General features: G+C 41.7%; 1 protein-coding gene across 1 annotated transcript in view; it reads right to left on the reverse strand.

Moving 5' to 3' along the window:
• The window catches only part of EHBP1 (EH domain binding protein 1), a 362056-nt gene that overhangs the window by 210212 nt on the left and 131440 nt on the right, over positions 1 to 20404 (reverse strand). Inside the window, 3 exon segments of the mRNA XM_018555921.1 lie at positions 7978 to 8224; positions 13648 to 13767; positions 19829 to 19933. Coding sequence (XP_018411423.1) covers positions 7978 to 8224; positions 13648 to 13767; positions 19829 to 19933 — 472 coding nt within the window.

The raw sequence follows: 20404 nt of genomic DNA on the forward strand, positions 1-20404 counted from the left end.
TAAGAAAATAATCGTTAGTTGCAGCCCTAATTACTTACTCATTTATTTTTAAGCACCCTTTAATTTAGACATTTATTCATACAGCTGGTATAAATATCCCAATCAATTTTTATATTAGTATAATTTCTATATTAGTCTCATACATGAGCTTTAAAAATGGGGAGGGGACAGCAATCTGAGCTAGCCATTTAGAGATCCACTGTTTTGGAAAGTGCTGCTGGTCTAACACTGTACAAACTTACAGTAGTGAAGAGCAAAGAGGTGCTGTTACTCCTTTATTGGCCAATCAACAGGCTTGGGAAAAGGGAGAGCCTGAGGCTGTGGAATTTCAAGAGCTTTTTCTGCCTTTAGTAACCCATCAGATAGGAGAGTACCATTAGCACTGATTGCACAGGGGGAAAAGGGTTGTGAACTGTGCACAGAGGTTTCTTGAAGCTAGAAAAGTAAGGTGAGCCTGGGGTATGCAACTGAGATCTTTAAAATATGATTTTTGCCTTGAGTGCTGCTTAGGTCAGTTCAGTCAGGTCAGACTTGACCCATAGATTTAAATTCAGAAATAGGAAAATCAATTATGGCTGTCCACAGTGTTCATATTTATATTCACAAACTGCACACAGAATAAAAAAGATTATTGAAAATAATAATGTATTTATAAGATAATTCACATTAGGCCAATCCCATACACTTGAATATATATTTTTTTAAAACCCTAAACTATAAAGACTAAAGCAGATGGCTAGCTAGCTAGAGTCCAATCATTTGTATTGAACCTGATTATTTAATAGGGATTTCTGACGATAGCCTCAATATTTACTATAGGAAGCTCATCCTTAAACGCTTGGTAAATATTGTTAAAGATATAAAGTGATTCGTGATATAATCACTTGTAAATGAACACAAATGTCTGGCACACTTATAGTAATGTTTTCTACAATAGGAAAAGTGCATCCTATTATTGAAGACTCGAACAAATCTAATACCATGACATTAAAGGTTCGACCTGCTTTCCAGCCAGTAAATTAAAAAGCCTATTTGCATTACTTTGAAGAAGAGAGTGCACAAAGGCTAATATGGCTAATGGGAAAAAAAAACTCAGGGCAAAATTCAAATGGAGCAATTTGGAAATGGAGAACAGAAATTTCCCTGACTGAGAGGTTGTAATCCATCAGATGTATTATTTTTTTCACCCCGTGCAACCTGTGCTTTCCCACTAACCATAATGCAATCAGGAGTATGTGAAGAGTATTAGATTTCAGCAGGGCTGCAGCCAGATCTGAGGTGTCACAAATTGAGTTAGCCTCAGAGTCTCAACAACGATGAACATCTTACTCAGAGGAAAAAACGTACATAATCATTAAGATCAGTTATATTTTGCATAATTAGATCTCCGCAGTATACACTAAACATCTAGTATATGTGTGGGCCAACAGATAAAAATCCCACTGCAAGGATGCATTGTACAGTACATCTGCATCCACTTTTTACATTGGAGGGCAAGGGGGCTTTTTGTTGCAACTTAAAAGTGCAAATACCCTTGATATGTCTTGGGCATGGGAGTATGCATCAGTGACCGCAGAGTAACCTCATGCACAAAAGATTTAATGTCTATATGTAACAATCACACATGTTGGGGGGGTGTACAGGAAAGTAGCAGAGACACGGTCACACACGAAAAGGGAGGGCAAGCACCAGTGACCGCACCAATCCAGGGTACAGACCCTGACAGACAACAACTGGGAGAGGGGAAGGGCTACCAAGTCTCAGGCTTTCTGGCCAACCACATCCATCAACACAACATATAGGCACGTGAAGAGAGAGAGAATTAAATGAAGACATACAAATCGATGTGAACAGAAGATTTGGGGCTTTCTTATAGGAAAGCACAGCAGTAGCTGCTCACGTGTGGATTGTCTCTCTAATGCTCCATACAGAGAACTGTGAACTAGAACCAGAGAGGAAGGTGTGTCCTTCCTCTGACTCATTCAGCTTTGTGTACATTCTTAACCCAGCTGTACAGCAGGGAACCCGAGTACATTATCTAGACAGTTATATGTAAAGAATGTGTAAAACATGATACATTTCATTTGCAGGGACAGCAATGCTGCAACTATCCAACCTAACAGGGTTTAAAGTAGTATTAAGGGCTGGGTGTTTTTTTTCCTTAAAGTGACATTAAACCCTCAGATTTTAAAAAAAATAAACCAATACTGTAATGTGTGCCTTACTGTAATCCATGGTTGTTTCCCTTCTCTTTGCTGCTCTTCCTTTTAAATCCTCATCTCTTCTCATGCTGGGGGAGAACTTCCCTTTGCAGCTGAGTGCCTCTTCCTGTAGTGCTGGCTCAGGTTGTGAACCTTCACACAGAAACCATGTATCCATGCCAGAAACAAGGCAGTCTGCCCAGCATGGGAAGAGATACAGATTTAAAAGGAAGAGCAGCAAAGAGAAGGGAAACAACCTTTAATGTATTTTCTGCATCAAGGCAAAAAACACCCAGCACTTTTCTAACAGCCCCGTACCCTACGCACTTACCTGCAGCCACTCATCCCCTCAGCCCCGAATGGGAAGATACATGGGTTTCCCTGAACGTCCTGGTTGCGGGGGAGGATACTGAGGGCAGAGGAGCCATAGGCTCCTTCTGCTGTCAGTCAAGACTGCAAGGGTGGGGGCGTGGTCGGCCGCACACTGTGTGCGTCTATGGATGCACACAGCTAGGTGCGGACACCACCGTGACCGTGCACGTACAGGTGCCTCCACAGCAGTCAGCTAGCTGATTGATGGGGGCACCCATACGGGCTTGCGATCTGGATACCACGAGAGGATGGATGGAGAATGGATCTCGTCTGCATCCAAGTAACGGACACAGGCACGGATGTGCAGCTCCGGTGAGCGTATAACGGCGTACAGCCGTGTCCTGCCATAGGGTAGAACAGGCTGTTGCGTACAATCACATGCACCACCTGTCCTTCTCGGGCCAGATACGGTGCACGGATCTGTATGGGCTGACTAAGCTGTGTGAATGAGGCCTACAATTTATTTTTTTCCACTTCCTGGTCCACTTTGGCACAATTGATGTAATTGTGCCCAAGTGCTGCATCTTAGGAAGGTTACATCAGCAGAGCATTGCTGGGAAATCTCATCTGTAATCTCACGAGATCTCAGGGAAAGGCATTTTCCTCCCCTGAGATGATGAATGGTCACATGTCCTAGTCACATGTGCCAGGGTTCCAGGAAGTAAAGAGAGATCTAGTAACCTGCCCTTAGTAAAAAAGACTGGGGAAGAAAAATAAGGTATGCACAGAATACAAAGCCGGCAAATATATAGAAGTATGTGTTTGTAGAATGTCATTACTAAACATTTCTAAAAGGTACCTTTGTTGTTATTTTGAAGATATGGATAAAGTTACTTTTAAGTGCGCACTACCGCAACTTGGTAGTGTAAACTGTGCCCACCCGTGGCAAGGCAAATTGCCTTGTCTTGTGTTCAGGCTGCACTGGAAAAAACAACCAGCACAGCCTGAATGCATATGGTGTGAAAGGGCCCTGAATGCCAAGACAGAAACACCAACTTGAAATGGACAAAGCTAGATTCCTAATGCCAGAACATACACATAAGCCCCAATTCACAACAATAAACACACCAGGATAAGGATCCCTATTTTTAAAAAAGTTAGTTATTTTTAGTCCAATGAGATTTGAAAATTACAGTCACTTTGCTAATATAAGGCTTCTTATCTTTGTGTTAAAGCTTTGTTCATTGAACCCATTATGTTTTAATACACTTCACTGACCTTACAGACCTGAATTGGCAATAGAATCTGATCTCCGAGTAAGGTTTGCTTTAATACAAAAAAAAATAAACCTACAGATTTCATACCACAACAATTACTGAGAGATCAATCCATCGCAAAACTGAAACTCACACTGTACAACACTGCAATTATCCAAGCTAGATGTTCAATATAAAAGGTTATTGCGTAACAGACACTCCCTGCTTTTATATTAAGAAATGGCGGTTATATTCCAATTAACTGCTTGAGGACCAGGTGTTTAGACCCCCTTCCTGGCCAGGCCATTTTTCAGTATTCAGCGCTGCGGTACTTTGACTGATGTTTATTCTGTCATACAGCGCTGTACTGAAATTAATTTTATACCATTTTTTGGGGACAGATAGAGCTTTCTTTTGCTGGTATTTAAATTACCACTCGGGGTTTTATTTTTTACTATAATTAGGAAAAATTACAGAAAAAAAAAGTTTTTTTTTTACATTATGTTAGGAAACATTTATTATTACCCAGTTTTTTGGCAAAATATAAAAGACCGGGTCATGTAAATAAAGGACAACGGCAGGGGGGGACAGATCGTCACCCCATACAAGCGATCCGCCGACTCTACAGCTGGCGGATCGCTTGTATGTTAACAGGCAGGCGGCGTGCGCGAGGGGGCGTGTCTGAGCGGACGTCTAAGGACGCCCACTCAGATCTAGAGAGCTCCCGGCCGGAGGTAGTTAAAATACATCCGTCACCACATAACATTTTCAAAAGCAGTAACATTTATCATTATACTGATTGACAGAATTGAATATGCATGGTGGAACATTTCTTAAAAGGGAACCTGTCTAGTAAGAAATGTGAAAGATGTAAAGTCAAACTTGTTTAAGGCAATGTAATATTAACCACTTGCTGACCAGGTGTGTTTAGACCCCCTTCCTGTCCAGGCCATATTTCAGTATTTAGCGCTGCGCTACTTTGACAGACATTTATTCCGTCATGCAACGCTGTACTGAAATGAAGTTTATACAATGTTTTGGGGACAGATAGAGCTTTCTTTTGGTGGTATTTAATCACCACTTTTATTTTTTACTATATTAAGGAAAAATTACTGAAAATTTTGGGGAATTTTTTTTTTACATTGTGTTAGTATACATTTATTATTACCCAATTTTTTGGTAAAATATAAAAGACGGGGTCACGTCGGGTAAATAGACACCAAACATGTCAAGCCTTAAAATTGCGCGCACCCGCAAAAGTGCAAAAAACTACCATACCTAAAATTGACCATGGGCGACGCTTTAAAAGCTTTTACCGCTCATCAGTTTAGTGTTATCAGTGAATAATGGCCCTAAAATTATTGCTCTCACTGCGACGTTATGTAACATGTGCGGCGTAATGGGCACAATCGTTTTCACACATATGCTCACCTGACGCATGTTTGCACTTTAAAAAAAAAATTGTTTTTTTTAATTCTTTTTCATGTGTGACTTTTTTTTCCAACTTTTATTTTTTTTCCTTCACTTAAGTTTGTTGTTATCACATAGGGGGCTAAGAAAACCCCCCTATGTGATAGCAAAGAGGATGTGACAGGTCCTCTTTATGGAGACATCAGGGGTCTCCAAAGAAGCTGATAAAGCTGGAGAGTGACACAAGAATGCGGAAGTGATGTAATATACCGGAGAGGGGACCGGAGGGAGATTGTGTATCTCCCCCTGATCCCCTGTCACAGAGCCACCATGCTGGTCCTGGCCTCGCATAGCGCTTGCATGTAAACAGGCATCGCTGCCTGTTTTTAAATTTTGGTAGTTTCCCACTTAAATTTTGGTAGTTTCCTGGCCACTCGCGCGCGCGAGTGGCCAGGGCTAACAGGCCGTCTTTACACAGCCAGTTACATCCAGGAAGCTCCCGGTAGGACGTTTTTTTTTTAAAAGAAGAACTCAAACACGAATGTTATTAACCCTTGCAGTGGGGCTACGCCCGCACTGCAAGATTTAACTGCTTGTGTTTGCCTAGGGCAGGGGTAGGCAACCTTGGCTCTCCAGCTGTGCTGAAACTACAAATCCCATAAGGCATTGCAAGCCACAGGCATGACTCCCAGAGACAGAAGCATGTTGGGATTTGTAGTTTCAGCACAGCTGGAGAGCCAAGATTGCCTACCCCTGGCCTAGGGTAAAAAAAAAAAAAAATTATACTCACCCGATCTTCGGAGCCAGCAGTGCTCCTTGCAGCCTCCTCCGCTGCTGCAATGCTATGTGCCTAGGTGTCCCCATGTCTTACGCACTATATTGTACATGATGCTCGATGATTCCTGGACCACTGCATCAGAGGTGGAGAGGCACTCCAGAGACTAGTCTAAGAGCCGGACGGCTCAGGTGAGTAACTTTTGTTTCCTGACCCTAGGCAAAATCAAGCAGTTAACCCTTGCAGTAGGGTGGTAGGGTTAACAACATCTGACTGGAGTTCCTCTTCAAAGTTTTTTTAGTTTCTATGTCTAGTATGTAATTTCATGATGCAGCCATATTGGCGTATTCCATAAGCAGGCTCTGCAATGGCTGTGCTTTACTACTCCTTCTCACATTGTAACTCTGTGTGTCTGCTATCTCACTGAAAACATTTCCCTCCCTATGTGTATTGATGATCTAAGTGACTAACATGATGGTCTCAACGCCTCAGAAACTGCTGACCTCCTCAGATTTTCACGCTCTGCAGATTCTAGAGCAAGGGTAGACAACCTCAGCAGTCCAGCTGTTGCAGAACTACAATTCGTATGAGGCATTGCAAGCCTCGGACAGCCACAGCCATGACTTTCAGAGGCATGATGGGAGTTGTAGCTTCACCACAGCCAGAGTGCAGAGCTTGCCTACCCCTGCTCTAGAGCCTACAGGAAATTGTGCAAAAACTCTTATCACCCCCATGTGACAGTGCTGGGTGCCTGAGTTGCCAATCATCAAGCATCAGCTAGTTACGTGGGGAGTAGCTAGCCATATCTCTGATGTACAAACAAGGATACATTAGTCAACTATGCATGAAAACATAGGAACTGGGGTGCAAAATAATGGCAGCAGGTCCTCCGGACTGATGAGTCAAAATTTGAAATATTTGGCAGGAGCAGAAGGCGGTTTGTTTGCCGAAGGGCTGGAGAGTGGTACAATAATGTGTGTCTACAGGCCAAAGTGAAGCATGGTGGAGGTTCCTTGCATGTCTGGGGCTGCATTTTTGCCAGTGGAGTTGACGATTTGGTCAGGATCAATGGTGTCCATAATGCTGAGAAATACAAGCAGATACTCATCCATCATGCCATACCATCAGAGAGGCGTGTAATTGTCCCTAAATTTATTCTGCAGCAGGACAACATAGAGCCCTGATCTCAACATCATGGAGTCTGTCTGGGATTACATGAAGAGACAGAAGGATTTGAGGCAGCGGACATCCATAAAAGATCTGTGGTTAGTTCTCCAAGATGTTTGAAACAACCTACCTGCAGAGTTCCTTCAAAAACTGTGAGCAAGTCTACCTAGAAGAATTGATACTATCGAGATCCACCCAGCTGGCTGATTGACAGCGGGTTCTGCCTATCTAGAGGCAGAGCCAGCTGTACCCGCCCCCTCCCCCATCCGTTCCTCCAGTCAGCACTGGAGGATCAGAGAGGAGAGGGGGGAATCCTTGCGGGGAGCAGTGACTGACAGACAGTCACCGCTCTCTCCAGGGAGATGATCGGCAAGTGAGCGAGCGACGGTATGTGTTCGCTCACTTACTGATCAATAGAGCAGAGGAGTGACAGTTTCAATGTCACACGTCGGCTCCAACTATGAGAATCAGTTTAAATCACTCACCTCATAGTTCTCCCTTAATATTTATTTCTGAAAGTGTTCTTACTTTACAGCTTTTTTTCACACCTGCCTAAAACCTTTGCACAGTACTGTATATTCTAGATTTCACTAGTCTTCTACTAGCACGGAAAAGGATCTTAGCGTTTTGTGTTTCTTGCTGGCCCCTTGCATTTTTAGGCAGTTTTCCAACATGTAAAACAAACTATGTAAGAAGTATGGAACATCTAACTGCTTCATTTCATTCCCAGATATCAAATGCTCTTTTGTCAGAAATACAACCTGAACATGCCATGTTGTTTTAAGAGAAAGCTGTGCTTATACAGTAAGAGCTTAAACCCATCTGTTCATAGAAAAGGTGTATAGATTCCACTCACTCATCAAGCTCATCCTCTTCCTCTCTTGCTTTGTTAGCATAGAGGTATTTGGTCATATCCACAGGTCTAGCATTGTTCCTCTTTGCTGGTTGTGGTGAAGATTCTTTGTGAAATTCAATGGTCAGGTCAGGCTCTGGGTCTGGCTCATCAAACGGGTTGGGATATGCTGTGGGTTCAGGATCTTTGAATGGGTTGTAGTCATCAAATGATGCTTCATCTTTTAAACTAGGTTTTTCAACTGATGATTCTATGAAACAAAATAAAAAAAACGAAAACATAACTTTGATACAAGTAATAAAACACAGGATAGATCTGAGCTTCAAGTGAACTTTTAGAATTTTGGATACGGCATTGTTTTTTCTTTTGCAATACCTTCTTTGACAGTTATGAAGCATCCAACACTCCACTACAGATGCACCTGCCAAGCACCATCCCAGTCCCAGGTACCAGCTTCTGAAGAGGTTCATTCTCCACCTTAAACATCCTTCTACATTTGCAACTGACATATCAAACGTCAGTTTTGTGTGTCACAAGGTCTAATTTTCTACATTACTAAAAACCTACTCTGGACAATTTATACCAGCACATATATCAGCGTCAGTATTCCCACAGGTACTTTCTGTGCTCTTAAGTAATAGCTTCCATGCAGTGTCACTTTACTCGGCTTTAGTCAGCATCACTGTCAAAGCATAAAACGTTGATAATGTATCCATTTACAGTACAGCCCGATTGTGGCCTACTTTTGTGTGCACTACTTTTTCTGACTGCACCGGACCGGAACGCAGGCACTCATGTGCCACGCGCTCCCATGCGGCCAAATCGCATTACGGCCGGAGGCCATGGCTGCGGCGCCATTGAGTTCAATGCACCCCCACGCCCTCTTTTTCCCCAAAACAAAGTGAGCCGGCCGGAATGTGATCCAGTGCGTTCTGGCCACAATCGGGCCGAACGTACTGACTGAGGATGATGTGAACAAGCCCTAAAGCTATAGCTGAGAAGTAGACTTGAACAGCATGCACCACATGCAGACAGTGGAGAGATATCGTCTTAAGATTACGAAGAACTGGACACAGAGAAGGCAGGACAATGTCATTTTTAAACTGGACAATGACACCACCTTAAGAAAAAAAAAAAGAGGCTTTTGGTCTAAAAATAACCTTGTCCCTGTGCAGTACGAGGAAGGGTTCCATACAGGTTAAGCCCACCAACTCAGAGATTCATCATACCGAGTAGATGAAAACAAGAAAGGTACCCTTATGAGTGAGAGGAGACAGGAAAACATCACTGATCGGCTCAAACGATGGTCACTGAAATTCGACAGAATCAGGTTGAGGTCCCATGGTGACACAAGGGAACAAACAGGTGAACCAATGTGAGCGAGACCCTGTGCAAAAACGTTTACTAAGAAGTGAGAAGTCAATGGTCTTTGAAGGCACAGATGACCAACGGTTGATCCAGACTTGAGTGGAGTAAGGAAATAAATTTGCCCCGCGGAGTACTTACTTGGGTGAAAATGTCTAGCCTCATACCATAAGGAATAGGCCTTCCACGTGCGATGGTACACCTTACAAGTGGTCAACTTCCTAACCTTTAAAAGTCCAGGGATAACTGAAGCGGATAAGCTCATATACATCAGGGTTTTAGCAGCCAAGCCACCAAAGCCAGCAAGCTAGATGCAGGGTGGTAAATCTCTCCGGGTGACAGAAGATGTGGACGATCCAAAATTCGCTGGGGAGCCTGGTGAGGTTCGGAGTACCTGATCCTGCATAGTAGATGAGGACAGAGATTTACAACCTTCCAGTGGTAGAAATGGCTTTCCCGACCCGCCCAGTCAGAGCAGGTCTTAGGATGTAGGAGAATGTGCCAGTTCAGAAAATGAGCCTTCTAGTCCCAAGCAACCAGAATACTGAGTTGTAACAGTCTGGAAAGAACTCGGGTATAAGTAAATGCTGCAAAAGAGGCTACCTTTAGGCCTAGAACCCACATACAGAAGCGGATGTATAGCTGCCCCCTGGACTGAAGTGTTCGAGTATAGGAGTGGAGTATTTAGATATTTTCTTGTAGAAGGAGGTGTCCAGTAGGAGGCCTAGGTACTGCAAGCGGTGAGTCTGTTCCAGTGCAGATTTCTGGAGGTTCAGGATCCACCCGAACCTCTTCAGGATTTGCACTGGATGTTGGATGGCAGTCTGTGCCACATATTCCCTCAGTAGCAAGTCATCCTGGTAACCCAATATGGGAATTCCTTGTTTATGAAGCAGAGCAAGTACAGTGGGCTAGCACCTTGGGAAAAACCTGTGGTGCAGTGGACAGGACAGGCCAAAAGAGAGAGCAATGAATTGCTAGTGTTGTGTGCCACCGCAAAACCCAGGTTGATGTGCTGGATAGATGGGCGCATGCAAGTATGCATGCTTGATGTGGACCAATGCCAGAAAATCCCCTAGCTGTAGGTAAGCAATGATTTGGGTTAGGCCAATCACCATTTAAAATTGTCTGTAACAGTGAATGAACAGGGAAGGTGTGTGCCAACTGCAGAGCTGACAAGCAGTGTCTCTGGTTGTGCGTACTCTAACAAAATGGTGAACGCACGCACAGAATGATTCAAGAAATTAAGGCAGCACAGATTTGGTCGTGCACTCGGCTCCTGGGACAGAAATGGCACTGTGTTCTACTTGCAGCTGGCTATAAAGTAAATCTTGAGGTCAGCGGCATCACATTCATTCCCAGGGGGAAGTAGTAAGCTGCCAGGCACACACCCCATGGCTCCCCAATAAAGGCCAAAAGGCCCAAATCACTGCTGCTGGTGCAGCTTTCACTGCACAGAAAGTGACCCCAAGTCACCCCCAGACTTGGCCTTTCCACAGGCACATTCCATCAAGAGCCCTCTGGGACAGGGGACCGCTGAAGTGTTTACTGGCCCAAGACCTGTAAATAAATATGGAGGTTCCACCCACTTTGCACCTCTGGTACTGAAGTGTGGCTAAACACATTGCACGATTACAGGCATATTAAGGGCTGGCCCTGGTCTTCTTGCCAGCTGGGTGCGGGTACAGCCTCCAAGGATCAGTCGATCTAGAAAGATGCCAAATGAGCCCTAGGGTCTCTGCAGCAACGGAAGAAGCTTGCTCATATTACTTTGTCACATAGTAGAAAGGTTGGAAAAATGTCACAGGTTAATCCAGTCCAGTATACAGGTGAAACTCGAATAATTAGAATATCGTGCAAAGTTCATTTATTTCACTAATGCAACTTAAAAGGTGAAACTAATATATGAGGTAGACTCATTACATGCAAAGCAAGATAATTCAAGCCGTGATTTGTCATAATTGTGATGATTATGGCTTACAGCTCATGAAAACCCCAAGAACCCCAAATCCACAACCTCAAAAAAGTAGATTATTACATGCAATCAATAAAACAAGGATTGTACATAGAACAATATCGGACCTCTGAAAAGTACAAGCATGCATATGTACTTGGTTTGGGCCCCTTTTGCAGCATTTACTGCAATGACTTTTGCACGATATTCTAATTATTCGAGTTTCACCTGTATGTGTGTGATTCAGTTACCTATTCTAGGAATATACATATTCTTCTATGTTGTGCTCATCAATGCAGACATCTGGAGGTTTTTTTCTCAATTTGTTAATGCTTCCAGCTGTTACCACTACCTGGGGTAGGTAGTTGCAAATTTTTGCTGCTATGACTGTAAGACATTTTATATTAATCTTCTTTTCCTCTACCCTAAAATTGTACCCACATGTCCACTTCAGGAACCTAAGATGAACCAAATTGTTACCGCCGTTAGAGTCCCTATTGATTAATTTGTAGCTAGCGATCATGTCTCCTCTCTTAGGTAAATACTTTTAGATTATGTAATAATTTATCATAGCTTAGGCCCTCTAGCCCCCTTATTGTCCTTTGCTGGACTATTTACAACTCTAGGACATCCCTTCTATTAATTGGGGCCCAAAACTGAACTGCATGGGCAAGATATTATCACTTGTAATTGCCATGGCAACTGGCATGAACTGGGAGATTAAGTGTTGGCAATCTTGCATTGGAGCCCCCGAATATTATATTCAATTCAAATTGTCCCCGACCACACAAACAGAACACAGGTTTTAAAGTTAAGTTGGCTTTGAAGTCTCAAAAATCTGGTTGCCAATAACAGCATTAGAGTTTTTCTGGTTTACGGTTTTAAGAATTATAACCTTTACAGCCGATAACCTCTACGAAACGATTTCTGCAGCTACTAACTAGACATAGGAAACGGTCCTGCTTAAATATTGCACAACATTGCAATAGTACTTAGTCCAGGTCATTTAAGATACAACATTTCTTCTAATCACCTGACATTCTGCTGTAGAATTTTCTGCTATAACCTATACACCTAACCCGCTGACTTGCATTCCATACCATAAACTCTCTTTAACCCCTTCATGACTGAGGCCTTTTTTAACATTTTTTTGCCCCCATGTTATATTCCATATGTTAGGCCTGAAAATTACTTAAAACTCCCAAACATTATATATTTTCTGAAAGCCAAGACCCTATAGAATAAAATGGTGAAAGTTGAACATTTTTATGTTGCACAATATTAGTGCAACTTCTTATCAAACCCAAAAATGTTGTGAAAAATGGACTTAAATGCTCCAAAACACAATAAAATACAAATTTTTAAGTAAAGTTTAAAAGATGAGGTTACAACGAGTAAATAGATACCCAACATGCTCAGATAAAAAATTGTGTGCGTCTGTGAAGCGGCAACAAAATTCAAAGACGACGCTTTAAAAGTCCCCACGGGTCATCAGTTTAGAGATACCCAAAAATACTGGCCCTAGAATTATTGCTCTCACTCCAGATACCCAACATGTGTAGCGCGTTCGTCATTTTCATACGTAGGAGCACCCGACGCGTGTTTATGTAAAAATGCGCGTGCTCGCGGGGGGCGGGGGACTTTACAATTATTTTTACATTCATGTTATTTAATTTTTAAAACTGTTCTTGTTTTTGAATTTACTTTAATTGCGATCACAAAGGGTGGCTTACAAGCCCCCAAGGTGTAGGCAGGTACTCTTTAAGGTGATGTTGGGGGTCCAAAAGACCCCCAGTGTCACCTTTACACTCTATATAAGCTATTGAAGTGCAGCTTACACATCAATAGCTTATAGCTGGGCTTCAGACCCACTGACAGCTATGGGACCTGAAGTGATGCCCAGGAAACATGGTGGGGGTGTTGGGCGGGAGGAGGGGGGGGGGACCCGTTCACCGGCCCGTAGAAGCAATCTACGGGGAGCTGAGCTGCCAAAATCGCTTCTACTGTAAAGCTGACAGTCGTCTTTACAAATTTAAACAGAGTCCCGGTGGCAAAAGCCGCCGGGAGTCAGTTTAAACAGCCCTGATGCCAGTGACGTACACTGTAAGTCGCTGGTCGTGAAGGGGTTATTATTATAGATACCTGTTAGAAGCTAATTATACAGGTATACAGAAAACTGTCTGAAGGCAAGCATGTTTCCTTTGTTCACAGAAACCAGCAAACTAAAGACAAAATAAATAATCTGATTGCTTGCTATGGGCAATGGTTACCCCTTTAGACACCGCAGAAAGTTCACATTTCCCATCAGAACGTTTTGAGAAGCTAAATAAACATCCTTTGTAACAAGTGTTTACCTTCAGCATCTGGATCTCCAAATGGATTCAGGTCTGTAACATCAGAACTTTCAAATAGATTTGTGCCAGTGTTTAAGTCTTGCTCCTCTTCATCCAGAAAATTCAACTTGTTTATGAGTTCTACAACAGATAAAGGAGACCTTAGACAGCAAAAATGCAATAATTTTGAATGAATTTAAAAAGGTTGCGCAAAGAGCAAGTGCGTAGGTCAAAGTGCAGAGACACACAGCCACAAATCCGAAATGGCTTTGTAACCAACGCATTGAGTAAACTGAATTCTAATAAGCTGCCGTGGGTCACTGCAAACTAGACATCACAATTGCTCTTTATACTACTTTACAGGGCAGACAGTCCTATGGACAAACATTCCTTCTATAATAACATATGTGCACTATGCTGTACCCAGCACAAAAAAAATTAAATGCTTATGAATAAAAAGGTCATGCGAGCAAAAAGCTGAAATAATGAAAACAAATGCACTGCCAGCAGTGAAAATGAATGCCTGTATTTTGTAGCAAACCAACATTTCTTGGTACAAGTACAAACTATGCAACATGTCAACAGGCAAAGGCTAGCCATAGACAAGATCCGATCCAAAAGATTGGCAACTTAAATGATGGTTTGCCTTGTGTGCATAAACAGCCACATACAACTAACAAAATGCCAAATTTTGAACAAATATTCTCTCTTGATCACCATTATGAAGCGATGTTATCAGCGTGAACAACTTCAAAGTGTTGGAAGGTCGCCAAAACATCAATGTAAAATCTGCTACATCACAAGCCCACATGATCATATTGATAAACAATGTTCAGGAAAATCAATTGATTTTCGAAAACTGTTTGTTGCCATTTTATTTAGGATGTTCAAAATCTGGTTAGTTTAGTTGACTTTTTCAGCCCAGGTTCAAAGTAGTGCGATCCGCGACAGTGCGGTCTGTACCAGCACTAAGGCTCGACCAAAAAAATACCCCATCTATGGGGAGTTTTATAAAACATCAGTACACAGCAGACTATTGTGGGAAAAAAATGTCTGAGATATAGATTATTCATGTTTGAACATTAAAAATTGGATATTATGTCTCCTGTCTGCCATTTAATAATGTTATGGACTGAGGTGAGAAAATTGCATTTTTTCATACACTATAATGCCTGAAATCTGTGTTTGGAAGATTTTATTTTTATTTTCACAAATCAGGTGAGAAATAGCAAGGGTGCCTACGCACTACTGTGGTTTCTTTGCGTTCATTTTATACAGCTGAGTGTACTGCAGTGCTTCAAAAAATATTATCCAGTGTATTGTGTGTTAATACACACACAAAAAAAATCCAGATGTTTCCTATACATGATGCAGTTGTGCGTGAAATTATAATGGTTCTTGGTCATATTTATTTTATTTGAATGTTGACACATTTATTGTAATTTTTTTTTTTAAACATTTGTCGATCATCTATACCAGTGGTTCTCAACCTTTCTAGTGCTGGGACCCCTTGGTAACATTTGCCAGATTGTGGTGACCCCCAATGGTAAAAATTAGGAAAGCACCAATACTAGTATCTGTGTGGACTCATGTGAGCTCAATGGGGCTCTCTCGCGGTCAATGGGGCTCTCTGGTGGCCAGTGTGGGCACTGTGTTGGTCATTGCGGGCTCTGTGGTGGCCAGTGGGGCTCTCTGGTGGTCAAGCCGGCATTCAACTCCCCTCACTCCCGCCCGCTCCCCTCTTTGATCCTCCTCGGCTGCCGTGCTGCAGCGCCATCTAGCGGCGCAGCCGAAAAACTGACACTGCTGCTCTAGGAGGTGGCTGAAGAGCCTCTCACCTAGCGCAGAACAAAGCATGTGACCCACAGGTTGAGGACCACTGATGTATACAGTGCTGACATATGTCTAAAAGTAACCTTTGCAAATGTTGGCGTCCTTGTAATCACTGTGTGCTGGGCAGAGGTCATATGCTTCACCATCCATAGAAGGACAAAGTATTCCGTGAGGGCTTGGACAAACAGAGCACAATGGGAGTGCAGTAAAGGTTAGTATAAATGGGTCAGGGCAGAGGGCTTTCGAGAGGTATTTCTGAAAAAGCTATATGCCTGCCTGTTTTATCTTTACCGATTTACTTATCTACAAGCTTATTACAGGAGATTGACTAAAAGTGCTAAAGCCAAAGATAGCCAGGCAACTAGTAATGACAGTCCCCCATATTTCCCTCAAAACTGGCTTCCTTTAATAAAAGTAATTGTAGTAATTTGTCCCTAGATTGGAGAATTATGACACCACATCGCAAATATTTCAAAATACAAGACTAACCAAAAAAGTAGGGTTTTTGGGCCCATTCACACCAGACACTACGCTAATTGCACAACGTCCGCTGTGCGGTGCCCCGACACAGTGCCAAAGCACTGATTGACAATTGTGTACTTTATTGAAATGTCACAAGTGTTCTACAGGCGCAGCAGGGTCCAAGGCGGTTGTACCGCGTTGCATCCTGCTGCATTCAAAAAAAAATAAGGCATGCTTGACTTTTTCAGCGCACACCACCGCGTTCCTACCGCAATGTGGTGATGTGAATACACACCATCCGTGACATATTTTGAAGATAATGGTAAAGTTCCTGTTTAAGTGCACACTACAGCAACATGGTGGTGTAAACTGTGCCCACCCGTGACAAGGCAAATTGTCTTGTGTTGGGGCTGTGCTGGAAACAACAGCCATTGTAGCTCCAACAAAGATGGTGTGAATCCACCCTTTAAAGTGTCTGTTATGTATAGCAAAAGAAACATTGACTATCTAAAAAGATAAATAATCAATATTATTTACAATTATATATTTAAAAATCAATCAACAAAAGCATAAAATGTATGATAGGATTCCAACATAACATCCACTAATTGGTTGATAGTGGGAATTTAACTCATTACAGTATGGGAAATAATATCTATATTGGTATAATGGTGGGAATTTAACTCATTACAGTATGGGAAATAATATCTATATTGGTATAAATGGTGGGAATTTAACTCATTACTAATTACAGTATGGGAAATAATATCTATATTGGTATAAATTTATAGAGGTTATAGTGGATGGTAAAGGGTATATGTATGGGATTAGTATATGGTTGCTGGTGCCATACCTGTATGTAATGCTAGAATCCTATAATGAGTTCTACATTTTTATGGCTTGATGTTTTAATATACAATTGTAAGTAAAATTAAATAATTGTTTCTAAATATTTAATGTTTAAGTTGTAATATATGCAGTACAACAGACACTTTAAAAGTCCCACTTATTTGGTTGGTTTTGTATTCTTTAATAAAAGTACACAACAATGTCTTGCAACCCACAGTTACCAATTAGCATAATATCACTCCAATGTTTCAACAGCTCCAAACTAATAAAACTCTCATTTCAATATATAATTGCACATCACTGCTCCTTGCTAGTAAATAAAAGGTAGTCATTAATAAGAAATACATGTTTTATTAATTCGTATAATTGGTAGACTAGTTTTACCACACCTACTGGATGGAACCAATCCAAGGGGAACTGCCATGTATATATAAGAAACTGACTTTGCAGCAATGCACAACAAAAACCAGAAACTGAAGCAGAATATATTCCTTAACCACAACCGATATTTGAGAAGATATTAACGTGTAGGACAAATGCATTCCATAAAACATTTTATTAATTGTTAAAAAAATTCAAAATAAAATTCAAAACTTAAAAATGTTTAATAAAATTAGCCCTGTTTATTTTGGATCAGTTGTTATGACATGCAAATCAGTGGCATAGGAGTTTCTCTGTCCTGTGATTTACTGAGGAAAGTGAAATTATTCTGACAGATAATCGTTTTTCCATATTATCTCTATGAGAGAACATCTGAAAGAGAAGTTGCAGATAGGGACACTGCTTCCCACAACCTCTCATTCCCTGTGTTTATTCCAAGACCTATTCCTGAACGCCAAGGATAAATAGAACACTTCACATGCACCTAAGTAATTTAGCAGACACTTTAAAAGGTAGGCTATTGTAAACTGGACCTTGTGTCCAAACATAAAGAGGAACTCCAGGAATGTAAAAAGTGCCCCACACTGCAAGGGTTAACTTCATTTTTCTCTAGTGGCTAAAAAAAAAGAGACAAACTCACCTGATCCTTAGTCCCATCTAGCTGCTAGACCAGTCACTGGTACCTCTTCCTCCCCGGACTTCTGTGGACTAACCCCCGCTGACATCATCAGTCTAATACAGTCCATTGACCTGCATTAGATGTGAGGCCAAGGGACATTCTGCCGGGAGGGGGAGGGAGGGGAACACTCACTGCCGTGGGACCAAGGGTCAGGTGAGCATATCATTTTTATTGAACTACATTTGTGTTGTGGTGTGCTGCAGTGTAGTTGCGTTGCATGCTAATGTACTTGCTTATTGGGGTGTCATTCTAAATGAATGGTGCCTCAGCGCAAATTACAAAGTGCCGTGTATTAACATGCTTTGTGTTAAGGTGAGCTGAAATGCAAGTTTTGAAACACTATCACATGAAGGCAGCCAAATAAGAATCTTTTGACAAACAGAAAACTTGGCCAGTCGAAAAAAGTTATAGGCTAGCTGCACACTATTGCACTGCGGGGATGTTAACAAATGGCCCTTTGATTTGTACAATAGCCTCCAATGCACCAGGCACTGCAGTGCATGACAATGCACATGTTCTGCAGCAGCAGATCAATTATAAGAGTGATTAATTGCTTGCTGAAACAGTGATCTCTTTCTAATGGCATCCACAGGGCAGAGCTGGATCAGCTCTTTTCTAGTAAAAGCCCCCGGACTAACAGGAAGTCCCATGATCTCCCATGTGACCCGACAGCACTTCCTCTACAAACACTATGCACTCTAATGGTTTGCCGCAGAGTCATCATAGAGAGTGCCCTGTAGCAGGATTGCAAGCCTAGTAGGTGTCAGTTTTAATGACAGCTCATGGTTCTAGTCCTGACTACCACCAGAACCCTCTAGAGTAGCTTTTAAAATAGCACCGATAGAAATATCTGCTAACACAGCACTGGAAAGTTGGATGTCAGGTGTGGGGCTTAGTACTAGAAGGGGACAAGACTTCATCTGAACTCTGAGAGAGGTTATAAACCAATAAAGAGATGGGCTGGCAGCTTAACAGATCGGCTTTGCCAGTAATGTTAGTGTATACAGTATGGTGGACAATAAGTCAGACATACCAAGGTCTTGAAAGGGCACAAAGTCATTGTTCGTTTGTTAGCCAGTGCCAGTCACCTTGAACAGAGGAAAACTAATCTCATGATCTTAGCTGTGTCCATGGCCTAAAGTGGCCACGTAACCTTGGCTAGTCACAGCTTATTATGTCAGCAATATCACATGCTTTTACAATAACAGAAAAAAAGAAATGTTTGCCATCATGTCATAACATATCCTAGAAAATGAACGGTTGGTTGTACGGACAAAGCGTTTTCTTTCCTGGCATTTTAGTGAAGAAGTAAAGTGAACCCATAGTTAAATGTCAACATGAAGTTATGCTAACAGTTTTGTAGGTTGAGTAAATATTATGGCAGAAATACCTTTCTTGGAGAAAATGCCAATACAGGCCGTCTTCAATTTTGGCTATAGTTCTGTATTTGGTATTGCAATATCACATATTAAATTTAAATGTTTCTTCTCGTTTAATATTCTTTTTTTTATATTTTGTTAAATAGACATGTACACAGAATATATTAAACTGCACTCAACGACAGCTGAAAATAGAAAAGTTTTATACATCAACTAAACAGTATAACAGGGACTCATACCTTAATGTGTTATACATGTTTTTTTTGTTTTTGTTTTGTTTTGTATGATGTTGGACGAGAGGGTTGGAAGTGCAATAAGAATTCTTGATTACAAGCACCAAAACTGGTTATGGTGCGTATGAACTTGGGTGGTGTCACATTAAAATGATGATTTTTTACAAATGCATAAAGATGTAGTGTATTTGATTTCATTGTGGCTGCATTTTAATTATTCTGACAAGACTTTTACCTTGTTGTTTGTTGGTTTCACTACAAATTACGACAAAGAGCACGGGAAGGAAGCCACAAAGACACAACATGGAGGCAGACACAAGTGGGAGGCAGTGACGGCTAAGCAGACAACTCAGAGACAGGATGAAAATAGAGGAAAGACCATAGACCTTCACTGGCACTGGAGGGTTTAGCTGAAGGCATGTGAGCTCGCTTTATGCAGTCATCCTGATCTTCATGTAAGTTGCTCAAGGCATTCAATTGGTTTACAATTTCTGTAAACAGAAGCCAGTCAAAACAGCTATAAGGAGAATGATTAGTAGAAAATAGAAGCAGCAAAAAGCATCATGCTCCTGGCCAGAGAAAGAGAAAACAGAGGTTAGGCAGCTCATAAATAAATGTTAGAAAGAAGCAGAAAATCCTGAGCACACAAGATCTCCTTGCCAGAGGAAGTTAAAAGTCAACAACACATACTACATCTTAGGAGCAATTGTGGCTCCAAAACCTGGACAGCTACACTGAGTTTTACAAGGCATTGTGCTCTGTTTTTGTGTTTTCATTTCAACCTCACAAATCTCTAGAAAGCTTTTTTCACAATTGCCACATACCTAACTAGGTACCTAATACTGCAGAGTAAGCCATTTTGTTAAGCGCAACTGAGCGACTTGCTTGGGAAACGAGGCAAGCCATGCTTACATAAGCACAAAATGGTTACCTCCTATTAATTGATCAGTGGGTATATTAAT

This window comes from Nanorana parkeri, unplaced genomic scaffold (assembly GCF_000935625.1).
Source record: "Nanorana parkeri isolate BGI_ZX_2015 unplaced genomic scaffold, ASM93562v1 scaffold11, whole genome shotgun sequence".
In the NCBI taxonomy this organism is placed as follows: domain Eukaryota; kingdom Metazoa; phylum Chordata; class Amphibia; order Anura; family Dicroglossidae; genus Nanorana; species Nanorana parkeri.